This window comes from Dromaius novaehollandiae, chromosome 3 (assembly GCF_036370855.1).
Source record: "Dromaius novaehollandiae isolate bDroNov1 chromosome 3, bDroNov1.hap1, whole genome shotgun sequence".
NCBI classification, from domain to species: Eukaryota; Metazoa; Chordata; class Aves; order Casuariiformes; family Dromaiidae; genus Dromaius; species Dromaius novaehollandiae.
In genome coordinates this window covers 25,295,622-25,309,543 of record NC_088100.1, presented here as the reverse complement: position 1 = coordinate 25,309,543, position 13,922 = coordinate 25,295,622, and the positions used below count along the sequence as shown (strand labels likewise).

Sequence of the window (13,922 nt, the reverse complement as noted above, 5' to 3'; positions counted from 1 at the left end):
ACAAACCCCAAACCCTACAAAATAGATATTAATAAGGGAGTAAAAGTGGCTTATTTTGATGGATAGATTTTTATCATTAAACGATACATGCCAGATCAAATGGCACAGATAGCATAAAAGCTTTTAATACTACTGAACATACAGAAATTAAAAGATGCAAGAGCTCTCATTCTGCAATACCAAGTAACAGAGCTTCACGAACAAATTAGTAACAGGTAGGTTTTGTGCTTGGCCAGCAGGTACAGATAGAGCTGCAGCTACAGATCTGTAGCAGGTAAGGCTGAAGGAACTTCATTAAGTTATTTCATCCATCTCCCTCTCCCAAACCATGATCAAAACAGTGCTGTAAAAAAAGGGCGAAGGATGGCAGTTTACAGATTACAAGCACACGAATCTGCTGGTAGAGAACTGCAATTAAAAAAAAAAAAAGAACTTGTATTAAAATGATGGCTAACTAAAGAGAAGAGAGAGGAAGAACAGAAAGGGAAGGATAATCAGATCTTTTCATTGTAGTATGAAATTATGGGAATTACAAAATGGTTAGTAGGAGAAAACAAAAGAAACGACACACAAAAGAAGTTTATGGTATCTTTCTTAGAAGAGATATAAAAAAGCAGAAGGAAGCACAGATCAAAGAAGATAGAAGAGAAAGAAGCTTCAGAAATAGGATGAAGGAAATAAATATAATTTTGCATCTTTTTGCATTCCTTTTGATTCTTCCAGTTACTTTTTCTTCTTTTCCTTCTATTTTTAAGGGACACTTCTATAAGTATCCCCACCTTTCCTCTTTTGCTTTCTCTGTACTTATGAATTTGCTTTTAGAATTTCAGGGCTTGTTTTTGCTTAGTTGTTTGAAGCAGGGGCTCTGCATTCAGATTGATAATTGCGCTCTGAACATACCTTACTTCGCTAAACCATGATGTGTTTGTTGACAGCCATGGCAAGAAGGGCAGCATTATTACCTGGTTTGTGTTTCATCTTCACTTGTTGGCATCCATCTTTACTCTAGTTCACTTGCAGAGAGAATTACCATTATTTTTACTTGGTTTCCTCAGCTGCCTTTCCCCACCTCCATCTCATTTCTCAGTCCAGGTGGCCTATTCATGGGGAGAATTTCAAAAAGACAAACTTTAGGCACTGCCTTTAATCTGTCTAGGCTTCTTTCATAGCCATCGGAGAGGAACAGGCTGTTTATGATGTTGAATCAAAGCAGGAGCTCATTGCTGGAGAATGGTTTCTTCGTTTGCTTCATCCGTCTTGAGGATTCTGGGACATAATATAGAAAGCTAAAAATTTGCCATCTAAAACAGGTTCTCCTCATTCAGATCTGTACTTAGTAATCTGTCTTTACTAACTTCTCTGATAGCATCTTCCCTGAGAATTGGTAGGGGAGTCCTTGTTGGACCAACCAAATTTTCTTAGTTTTACTGCAGGGATAAAAATAATTGATACCACTTTTTTTCCCATAAAATATGCCATTACTTCCCTTCACTTCTTTTTTCCTCACTTCTCTTGAACACTTGCTCTTCATTCATGTCTTCTGTTCTTGTCAGTTCCTAGATAGCTCCCCTGATGATTATTATTATTTTGGTCTCATTTCTCTTGCTTTGTTTCCATGAAGTTTTTGTCCAGTTGATTAACTTCTCCTGCCATCCACCTGAACAATAGTCATTGCTTCTCAGTTACTTTATACTTCTCTTATCCTTTTCCATAGTACCCATTACTCAGAGAGGTAGTTTACCACCTGTTAACAGTTTATCAGGGAAATACCAAAGTAATATTGAAGCCCAACTCAAACATCCAGAATGCTTTATCTTGCACAATAGTTCAGCCTTAAAACTTTTCTGTGGCCACAGTGGCCATCTGGGACTTGGTGCAGCCATTTCACTAAAGCCATCATATTTCATATTAAAATAATAACAATTTCAACAATCAGCATTTTCATCAGAAAAAAGGTGAGCTTTACTAATTGTTCTACATAAATATGAGCCAATAGTGATAAAAATAGATCCTATACAAAGAAATTCTAAGCCATGGGTTTAATTTTAATTAAAACTCCTATTCAAATTAATGGGAACAACTGACATAATAAGAGTCAGGTTCTGAATAAGACAGAAAACGTGAAACTGCAAGATTCTCCTACAACTGCAATTCCTTCACTACTGGCTTTAAAAAGACATTCTAGTCTTCCTCTATATCAAAGTTATGTCTGCCCCACCTGTCCCACTTCTCTTCTTGTAGGGTGCTTATGGACAGCCTGCAGGCTACCTGTAGAAACGTGTGTCAGAGCCCTGCAGACAGCCTGTCTGAGCATATTGGGGGTGTCAAATACTGTATTATAGGTGAAAACAAAACAAAGGCTGTTATCTGTGTTCAGGCATTCAGGGTGCTACATCATCTGGACACGAGTGGATAAGTAAGCACCCAAGACAATCTGCTGGAGTAAACAAGATGTAGTAGCCTATCAGATAATGCGGAGTATCACCACTTTCCTGCAGAGATGTTATACAAGTTAATGGCAGTAGTTGCCAAATATTCAGCCTGATTCAGGTAACTAGGAAACACCCATTGCTTGGGGCCAGTGTATAATATAAATATCACACTGTAATTTTAAGAGAAAGTTTGATGAAGTTAAATGTATGAGCAAAAAAGACCTTGCATACAACCTTTCTTTGGAAGAAGCACTTCGAAAGAGAAAGTTTTAATCTGTCAAAATATGACTTACCTAAAAACAGTTGTTAGGGCAAGTCATCCGTAAGAAGCAATTTGTTCCAAACTAAAAATGATATTGCTATAGACAATCTCAATGATGATCAAAAGCCCTGAAATGATGTATCATATAGGTAAGGATTAAAGGACAGGAGAACAAGATAGAATTTTCTGATAGGAGGAGTTCAAGCATCAAATTATGCATCTTAGGGTGAACCTCTACTGAGATGACTTAAAATATAAGCGCAGGAAATGCTCATAACCATAGAAGATGCTCAGAAAGAAAGAGGTGAAATATCTCTCAGTGAGACATATTTCTATACTTACTTTTGGGATGTGATATTTCAGGCTAAAGCTACCAAAATTGCTCACTATTAAATTTAGCAAGAGATTATTCTGCTTCATTACTTCTGAATATGTTGAACATCTATTGATTAGGTGGCATATTGATAAGGTGGCACCATTAAGAGAACAATTTGGGTTTAATCTGTATTACTGATTAAAATCAGTAATCTGTAATACTGATTAATATCTGTATCTTATTAATAATTTGAGCTGGATGATAACAATGAGAATTCAATACGTTAAACTATAACACATTCCAGGATAGGACATAGATGAGGCAGTGGTATTCTGAAAAATAATGATTAGCTGACATTTCAGGATAACAACTTTCTAAAAATAAACAAAAATCCCATAATCCTTAAATCTGGTTATAAATGTACTCTGAGATTCATTAACTGTAATATTTAGAGCTGACTGAGGCAAAGTAAAGTTACGAAAAATGTGCTAGTTAAATCTTGTTAACATTAGCAATGGTATGAAGTTTTTAAAGTATAGGCGTCAACTTACACTAACAATCAGTACCAACTTTGCATTGGTACCTACCACCTGTGCAGCTTCCAGAAGGATGCTGGATCTTTGCTGCATTGTAAATCGACCCACTGATGAAAATCCAGTTGCTAGCATATGTCTCTGTGTCTTCATTGCCCATGCTGGATATTCTTAGGTGTGCTGTGATCCCCGCTTCCTTTTACAGTGTAGTCAGCCTACACAGACAAAGCATTTAAACCTGAAGCACCAAACTACACAGACAGCAACCTACCAGAAGGTTTTGAGTATTGCAAATATTTAAAAAGGAGATGAGAAGTGATACACTGAAAGAAAATATGAATACATGGTACTTAATACAGTATAGAGTTAGCCCAAAACACTTGTGCAGTTCTCGAACATTTGCAGAACTGGCCTTAATTTTTATTATCAGCAGTAGCCACTTCCTACAAGTGTCTTTTAAAACTGTCAAAACTAGGCATCTTTAGAAGACTTTTTTTTTTTAAGTTACTTTAGATAAAATGAACTTTATGACCACAGAAATAGCCATTAGATTTCTTTCTTATAAAGGACACACAAGCAAGGCAGCAGTTTTGACTGGAGGTATTCAATTATTAAGTGATGTAAACAGTACTAAACTTCTGGTATGATGAATAGAAATGATAGACTTCAAAGGTTTGCATAGAAAAAAAGAATGTCATAGCTCTTGGGAGTAAAACATAGGAATAGAAGGTTAAAATAATGAGCTTTGTGCAGACGGTCTAAAACTGTCAAAGTCTGACCCCTGTAAAATAGAGTTGTCAGAACAATTAACTTCAGGAAAAAAAAGTCATAATGAAGTGACCGAGAAGGAAACTCATTTCCTCAGTTCTGAAACAGGATACATCACTTTATCAAGTGAAAAGAGTCCTAGTGGCATATTTATAACATGTATAAAGTGTAATTCTACTGTGAGAAGATTGTTTAAGCTGAAAATTAAGTGGTTTAGAGAGACAGAGAAGGTGAAGGAAGGGTCTCATTTGATTGCTCCAAAACCTTTTGATTTTGGAAGTTTCATTGATGTTGCTTTCCTGAATATGGTATTTTTTGTCTTACAGCTCTGACAAACACTTCCAGTCTAATTCCAAAAAAGTTAGAGATCTCCTACATTTCATTTGCCCAAAGTTAATTATTTAAAAACAAAATGAGACAGTAGAACTGAGACACCGGCACATTATTTTAATTCTCTGTCGATTCAAACTACTTAAGTGTACCCATCCTATTCCTTCAATTCTTGGTCTCTTTACAATTTGTAATGTACTTTTTTCTTTAAAAAAAATCTTGTCAGTGGAAATGGGAAACTAAGGCATGGAAAAATTAAGGCATCTAACATCTAATCTTTTGCATCTGACTGACTTGCTAAGCCATGTAACTCCTCTGAATTTTACTGTGGAAGAAGGTATGAATTTTTATGCATTCCCAGACTAAAGTCTTAGGCATGAATCTACTGTCTGCCTCTTTACAGAAGGAATGTTGAGCACTATATAAACTCTTTGTTAAATACACTCATGTTTGGACAGTGTTGCTTTTTTTTTAGATGTCTCACTATTGCTGCAAAGGAAGAATATGCTGTTTGTACTAAAATCTGATCTATTCAAATATTTGCTAGTATATTTTCTTTTGCCTCAAGGCCTTTACTTAAAGTGGTGCCACCAAAAAGGTTATAGTTGTTTTTTTCAGCTGGCAATACTACTGTAATCCAATTTGTAAAGACGTTAAAAGAAAGCTTCAGAATTTGATTTATTTCCCCCCTCTGGCAGTTTTTGCTTAGTGCAGGGCTTCTAAGCCACTTGTTATCATTCCTTTTCCATTTACACTAGCTTAATTTCACTGTTTTTTGTGGAAGGTGCTCCGATGCTGTAATAAAGGGTGAACCTGTAAAACCGAGGGAGATGGGAATGCATGTGATTTTTCAGTTATTAATTGCTGGCCCATGGAGAGGAAAAGAGAGCTCTTCACAGACTTTTTCCTCTCTAAATTCCAATGGGCATAGAGGCATAAAATACTATTTGTGTTGCCATGTATGATAGGTTTGAGGGTCTGGGGGGGTGGGGGGGGCAGGTGCTGTTCTGCTTAATTTTTTCAGTTGAAGAGCTTTGTACATTTTTGATTTCCAAACAGCTCAGAAATGGAACACATGAATATCACCTACAGTATTATGGATGATTTATAATGCATTCATAAAACAACATTTTAAATAAAAGGCATCTTCATTTGTTTCTAAGTTGAATATTTTGGTGATCAACTATGTTCATTGCTGCAATGTTCTTCCCACCCTTATGTAGAGCTCTCTAAAGCCTTATGAGATACCTAATGCAAGGTTCAAAACTGAAGAAAATAAAACAGCAGAAACAGGTCACACTTTCCAGCATTATGGATTATGCGACATACCAAAAAGGGAAAGATGGGTGAAAGTGACTTACATATGTGAGAGTGGACAGACAAAACTCAGTTAATGTAAGCTTAAGCCAATTAATACAAATATTTTCTAAGATTATCTCTTTTAAACAGTTGGACAAAGTATGGGTGGCAAAGAACAACTGAGAAATCTAAGCTGACTGCATTCCTGATTTTGTTTTTCAAGAAGTAATCTTAAATCTTACCTGTAATCTATTACTAACAATGATTACTTTTTATTATTAATCTCATTTTATTGTTATTAGTGAGCTAACAGGACATAGGAAGGTAGGTGAAGGGTTGGATGAAATAGTTCAGGCTAGAAGAGCTGTTTGCATCACTAGTAAAATAGTATTCAGTTTGAGTGTAATTATTGATTAGTCAAATCAAATTGCAAATTGTAATTTTACTTCCACTGAGTCTGTCTGGATTCATACCAGTACAGCTGAGAGGAGACTTTGGTCTAGATATATCTGAGTACTGTTATGCAAATATGTCTTGAGTGTCACTCAAGACAGGAATCAAAGAAGCACAAACTAGTATTTCCTTTTGCTATCATATATCAGAATAAAGTTTTCCGTTATGCTGAAAATATTTCTAATTGTTGGCAGTTAGATGGCAGAAGTCTGCTTATGTAATTGTTAAACCAGAATATCTGATCTTACATAAAGCGTCTGTTGTTTTTCTCAAGTACGAAGCGTCATTAGCTTTATAGTAAGTGTAATATTTTCCTTCTTTTATGGAACAACATTGTTTTTATCCCTCTGGCAAAAATACTTTATATTGCACTGCTTTATTTTTGTCCAGTTTAATCAAATATTATGCAATGTTATTTTTTCAATTTCATTTATCATAGAGACATACAAGAATGTTTATTATGCTATATTTTGGTATAATGGGTAGAAATCACACCAAAATACACAGTATAGTGATGCAGAGATATAATAAACTTCAGCATACTCGTGGAGCAGTGCCTTGGCCTGCCAGTGCAGTTAGATGACGGCTGTCGGTCTTACTGGCTTCCACGCAGTTCAGACACGAAGTGACTTTTTTCTTCTTCTTCTGTCATTTGCACTATGTCAGAGACTGAGACTGGGGGTAATACTGTGATTTGGTGTTATGCAAGCCCTTTTCTCCTCAGCACGAATTAAATAAGTAACGAATGTAGCCAGGTCCATCAGTCGGCGGTCAGCGCTGGAGGAGTCACCGTCCTCCAGCTCGCCCTTGTGACGGCCCCCGCTGGGGGACGCCGCCAGAGCTGGCCCAGCTGCTGCCACCGGCTCCTCGGGCTTCTCCAGTGGCTAGAGCCGCTGTGCGGCCCCTGGCTGGGGCGCTCCAGGGACTTTTCCTCCTTTTCAGTTCCCGTCACAGCTGCATACTGGTTTGGCTCTGGCTGCCTCTCATCATATTTTTCTATTCTCTTATTAATATCTAGTAAGCATGGGCCGCAGGCTATCACTTTGCAATTTCAGGGTTTTCTGTGGTAGATGCGAGTATTGCTATTTTGGCAGATTGGTGGCATCTAAGGAAACCAGCTTCTTTTTCTGAAGGCTAAGTATGTCAAAGTCATTAAGCGTGCAACTTCTTTCTGTTCAGTGACTGAACTCAATGATTTCTGGTTTGGTTATAGGGACTTCCTGGGCTTTTCTCTACTGATTTTTTTTTTGGGGGGGGGGGGGGGACGCTACTTAGTTCTTTCCCTTACTAGGGAAATATACTTTTTAAAGTTGTTCTTGCAATTAATTCCTACTTGAGCCAAATTCACAGGAAATACCAGAAAGTTTTCACATTATCCTGCCATGGAAAAAATGTGACTATACCTAACTATGTGAAAAGTTTGATTCAAAAATCTATTTCTTGCATATTCAGAACTGATAATTAATTTAAGATTATAAACCTCAAATTTCAGAAAGAAAAGTATCCAGGTAAGAGATGAGTCTTCATATATCACACACTGGTAAAAGCACCTTCAAGCAGGGTGGTTTAAGTGCCCTTTTAGTGAAGCGCACACACTTTAGCTGAATCTAATTAGAGGGACTGAGGCTCACCTGACATTAATTAATAAAGCGAGGCTGCAGGGAGCAGTGGAGGGGTTTGCAGGTGTTTCTTGGGGTGTAATGAGCTGCAAGAGGTAGCTGGTGGCAGAAGTCTTGTGGGGGTCTGATGAGGAGGCTCTAAGAGGAGTTTGTGTGTTTTTGCTATGGGTCTGTTACCTGAGGTGAGCTTTAGGTAGTTTAAACTGTTAAAATTGGTAATTACTAATATAATATATCTAAAAGAATTGGCTTTGTAACACCGAAAATTGAAGTGCACTTGAACGGTTATGCTTTTGTAGCATTCTCTGCTCTCATCTGAGAATAAATGCCAGGTCTCTGTAGGGTGGTATGTTCATTGTGTTTCTTTTCCCTTTACATCCTTAGTAACAGATACTTGTTATTGGCTATTGGATACTTGAAATGGGGAGAAATTTTGCTTCCTTTTTTTTGTAGTATAATTCTAGGATAACTTCCTGTTAAGCCCAATATGAGATTTTGCCTTTTGAACATATTTCGCTATATTGTAGTTAGTATTTGAATTTTGTGGTACAGTGAGGTGTTTCTGGAGGACTCAAATAGCTAGCCTGAAACTCTGGCACTGAAGTGTAAGCTTTGACCTGCTTTACTTTCTAATGTGGGGCTACTCTACACCCTAATAGTACCTAAATTCTGAAAAGCTATGATAGTGATGGCAGACAGCACTTTGTTTCATATGGCAGTTAATGACTTGTCCAACCTTATGATAAAGTAGGAGAATTACTAGGTTTTTTTTTTTCTTGTAGAGAAAGCACATTTTTTAATTTATCTGTGAGTTGCTAGAAATTAAGTCTAAATTTTGTTAAGTTGATTTTTCTACCTTGCTATTGATAATGTTGACCCTTTTGGTTAACAGCTTCTGCAAGTCATATCTGATAGCTAATTTCAGACAAGAATTTCTTGTCTTTGCTAAAGGGATTCTGACTCTTTCCTCTGAGAATGTTTCTAGGAAAAACCTGTACAAGGATATGAACAAAGCTCTTAAAACATATAGATAGGTATAGATCTATCAGGCACAACTCTAAAAATGTTTAACAGGTCTGATTGTCTTCTCTAATTATAATAAGGTGTCTTCATTGACTTCTTTGGCCTAACCTGAGAAAAGAATGAACTTGTGTGGGTGCAGGGTCCCCTCTTTCTCTGTACTGTTTGGGCTCTTAAATGCCCCAAGAAAATTTGACTTTGAATAATATGAATAATAGGCTGGATTTTTATCTGCTATCTAATTTTGGTTTGAAAAATGAACAAAGACTTCCCCCCCCTCTTTTTAGCAAGATATTAGAATACCTGGGTGCCTGTTTGGCTGTCTGAAATATTTCTAGAAGAACCTTTTCCTAGTAATCTGTTGGATGACTGAAGTACAGAATTCTTCTATTCAACACCTTTGCATAATCTTTTTTTAGGATTGCAATAACATAGTAATGTGCATATTATTAATACACAAACATATGAAAACATATGCAAAGTTGATGTGTTATTTCCTTGAAATTTTTCACGGACTTCCTTTCCTTTTGTCTATAAAGTTTTCAGCTGCAGTGATTTAAAGTATAAAAGGATAGATTTGTCATCTTTTAATGTGAATTTCAGTGTCAATTATCCTGGAAAAAGGAGTATTTCAAGGGAGGTGTTATAAAAAAAAAAGTTATTGAACGAATGAAGAACCCATGTTATGGGAGCGGTATCACCATACTAATCACAGAAGCTAGGCCTAGGAACAGTAATGTGCTCAGGTTGACCACTCACTGCTCAAAAATAAATTCATCTATACTAACCAGAGGTGTGTCAGCTAGAGCAAATCCTGATCAGGAATGAGATAGCTAAAGTTCTCTATTTCCTTATTTATATAATAATTTCTCTTTTTGTCTCTCTTTACTGGCTTTACCTCTCTTATGTAGCATGAAGTCTTGAGGCTAGCTTTTTCCTATTTCTGTGTATCAGTCTGACCTTTCCTTCCTTCCTACACAATGGATACCAATTTCCTAAATTTCAGGAAAAACTTAATTAAATCCAGGCAATACTGTGGGGTTATCACAAAAAAACAAAAACAGGTGACAAAAAAAGCATAAAAAAAACCTACCCCCCCCCCCCCACACACACACCCCTCCTCCCAACTGGATCTCTTTGAAACGCTTCTCAAAGAAGGGAAAGGCATGAAGGATCAGAAAATACTTATCTTAAATTAATAATGAACTGTCATAACAGTACACTACAGATGCATGGCAGCAGTGATAACCATTCTAAATGGAACAGGAGACGTATTTCCCTAAAAACTTCAGCATCTAAATATGTAAGGGAGATGAGAGAATGTACAGAAGTCAGAACAATAAGATGTGGCAAGTCTTAGGCTGGTCCCGCGGTTTGAGGAGTGAGGAAAATATCAAGTCAGTTAATTCTGGGATTGGAGTAAATGGGGTGGAAAAAGAAAGGAGTAATAGGTTGACAAGTACACAGAAGGTGAAAAGATTAGACAGAGAGCTAATTAGCACATAGGAGACAATGTTGATTAAAAATAAATAAATAAATTGCAGAAAGCTTTTTGCTGACTTGTGTTTCCACCAAGGTTGAGCTACCCTGGCTTTGATTAGACTTGGCCTGTTGTCATTCTCTTTCCAAAGCTCCAAGCTGGGAAGAGATGGGAACCACTTGACTGGTGTATTTTGAGCATGGAGTTCCTTCTGAATATTTTTATATTTGGGAGCTGAGGGTAGTCCTAAATGAACCTAACTTTACAATGAGCTTCTAGTTCAATTATCATGGAGTGCTAGTATGTTGCCTACACAGTTATTTCTCTTGTGGTTCCAGATGCCAATTAATCAACTTAGCATCACTGTACCATGTATTTCAAAGGCAAAATTTCTTTTTCTTTTTTTTCTAAAGGCACAGGTTGTCTTAATTATCCAGATTAAATTATATTGACATACAAAAACTTTTTGGTGAGCTGTTCCAAAAGTCTGAACACTTTCAGGATGAGACTTAAACAGTTGTTCTGTACTTACTGACTTACAAACCCCTATTGCAGGAGACAGAAATTAGTGATGTTAACTGACTAAAGCTCACAGTTTACTGTCACTTGTGATAGTAATGGTGTCTTATGTTTTAGTTATCTAAAATTTTTCTAATAATTAAGAAACTAGCATCTCACCAGTGTCAGTCAGGAGTAGCAGTGAATTTAGTGCTGTTTCAAGAAAGAATGTAAATGCTTTCTCCATCTGCTTGGTCTTCAAAGTACATCAAAACCTTGCTTTGAGGGAATGGGAATGATCTTAAATAAATTTTGATTCTATACTTTATCAAAAATTCTGATTTTTCTTTTTAAATGCAAAGGTAAGAAGGCTAATTGGGGGAATATAAGGTATGTTTTTCTGAAGCTGTTAAATGGAAGTTTTCTTTAGTTTTCCAGTCAGTTGACAAAACACTCAAATATCTATAAAAGGAAATTTAATAATTATGTGTTAAATTATCCCAATAAAATTAAGGGAGAATGCCATCTAAAATTGCTTAGTCAAGTTGGGTCATTTGATGTGACAAATACACTGCATGTCAGTGTACCAGGGTCCATTTGTGCTCCTCAAGTGGAGTTCAGAATATCTGGCAAGTGGCTGAGCTGGCTATTGATAGATGTCTATGCTGAGCTTGCTAGCTGGCCTTATGTTTTGATGTTTGTCCTACACCTACTCATTCATATAAATAAAAATGTCAGTCTTTTCTCCAAGACACTACAAGATGAATTCTGCTACCTTGCTCTTGGAACAAAAGACAAAACGGAGAATCCATGTTCTCTTAGCAATCTGACATACAGCATGCAGGATAGATCTTGTTTGTCTACCTTTTTTGCTGTCTTTGAGTGCCAGAGGGAAAAGCTTATCACTTTGTCATAATAAAATGACAGTACTGTTGGAAGGTACTCCTAATCAGACTATTATACTGGTTTGCAGTACACTGACCACCAAATGAACTCACAGCACCTTCTCACTGCCAAGTTTCTCCTCAACTACAGCTAAATTTCAAAAATGTGGATGCTAGAACAGGCTTTCATGTAATAAATAAAACAAAGTGGACATAGAGAACTGAGTAGGTGTTTGAAAGTGTGGCAGAAAGAATAGTTTGGAAAAGCTAAACATAAAATAAGTGAAACGACATGGGGAGGGAGTGAGCAGTAAAAAGGGCAGGATTCACACTGAGGTATAATGTCTAAATGTGAACAGGTATCTAAGCTCCCATTATAGCTACAATAATAATGCAGTTAAGTGTCCTGGTAAGGATAGATAGGATATGTGGCTCTAAAGGTGCAAGTCAGCTGACAGTCCAGTAGGGTCTTGGTTCGTTAGCCTCAGCATAGGTGGGTAAGGATGTTTGAGGTGACCTAACATATACAAGATGTCTTCACAGGCTGATAGATATGGCATGGACATATACAAGATCCATGCTTTTCTGAAGCAGCAGCCAGAGGCCAGACAAGGATACTTCAGGACATCTCAAATAGCGCTAGATAAATATGTGTGGACAAATGAATCGGGGCCTAGAACACTATTAAGTGAGGAATAAAATATAAGCATCTTGATCTTGAATTGAATCTCATTGCAAAACTATTAATCTTTAGCAGATATAAACAGGTCTTATTTCAGTGTTCTCTGTTGGAAAATCCATAGATATGCTTTAAAATAGAGTTAAACAGCTTAACAGAGTATTGGTATATTACAGTGAAAGTTTAGAGACTACATCAATGGTAAAAACATGTCATTTTTGGATGCAAACATATAAAATCATGATGGCATTATACACTTTCTGGTATGAAGAGGAAGATAAGCAAATTCATATCTTCTTTGAAGGCTATAATTAGTTTATAGCTTTACTTTCTTTATTTTAAATGTTACAATGATTTGTGCCTTTTTATTACACAGGTTATCTGGATTTCAGCTTCCATCATCTATCGTGAGCACAGGTTCTATCCTCACCCTCTGTTTCACCACAGACTTTGCTGTCAGCGCTCAAGGGTTCAAAGCTATCTATGAAGGTAAGATCTTTTCCCTCCGGTCCCCACCTCTTTATTTTACCTGACGTGTCTTTCATGTTGAAACATCATATTTCAATTTCCATTATTTGGGGTTTGAATCAGTGATGAATATTATGTAATCTTTTTGTTTTCTTGTGTACTTGACTTTGTCCATGAGTTTAATTAAATTTAATTTCAAAATTGAAAATATGGCTAATACTTTAATTTTTGCAGGAGTTTTTATTAGTTTTGTCAATTTCCAAAACTGGATTCAGTAATGCTTCAATTTAAATGGGTTTCTAAGTATTTACCAAATTTATTTTCACAACTTTTTTTAGGCCATGCTTGACTTAAGGAGTGTAATGGTAATGATGAGAGGAGATACAGATACTAACTGGTCTTGAAAATCACTCCAGAATATTTTCCTTGTAGAAAATTAAAAATAATTAAAAGGCCAAAATTAAAAAAAAATGAAAAAAGAAAGACAGTTCAAAAACCTATTCTATGAAAATTCTTAGAATACAATAAGGACTGAGAAGTTTTGGGGGAGGGATGGAAGGTCAAGCATTTGCTGTGTTTTAGTATTTAATGAAAATTAGGCTCATAAAACTGGGCTGATATGATTTCCATACTTTGGACAAAAGGCTTTGTGAGAACTTTATCTGCAACCTTTGTTTGATATTAGATAAAGTAGTATTAAGTTAGTTGCTTAACATTCTTGAATGATGAGAGTGTTTTGAATGTAGCTTGAGGGTTGCATTCGAACCAGCATGAATGTTAGCCTGATAAATATATATATTTTAATGGAAAATGCAAGGCTCTAGGCACTTGAAGCTGCAGTAAGCTCAGTTTCAGATATTTCTCAAACATAAAGCCAGTCT

At 36.4% G+C, this 13,922-nt stretch overlaps 1 protein-coding gene across 1 annotated transcript in view; it reads left to right on the top strand.

Annotated features, from left to right (window-relative positions):
- The window catches only part of CSMD1 (CUB and Sushi multiple domains 1), a 1,240,345-nt gene that overhangs the window by 339,091 nt on the left and 887,332 nt on the right, over positions 1-13,922 (top strand). Inside the window, exon 3 of the mRNA XM_026097018.2 lies at positions 12,950-13,062. Coding sequence (XP_025952803.2) covers positions 12,950-13,062 — 113 coding nt within the window. The remainder of the gene's footprint in view (positions 1-12,949; positions 13,063-13,922) is intronic.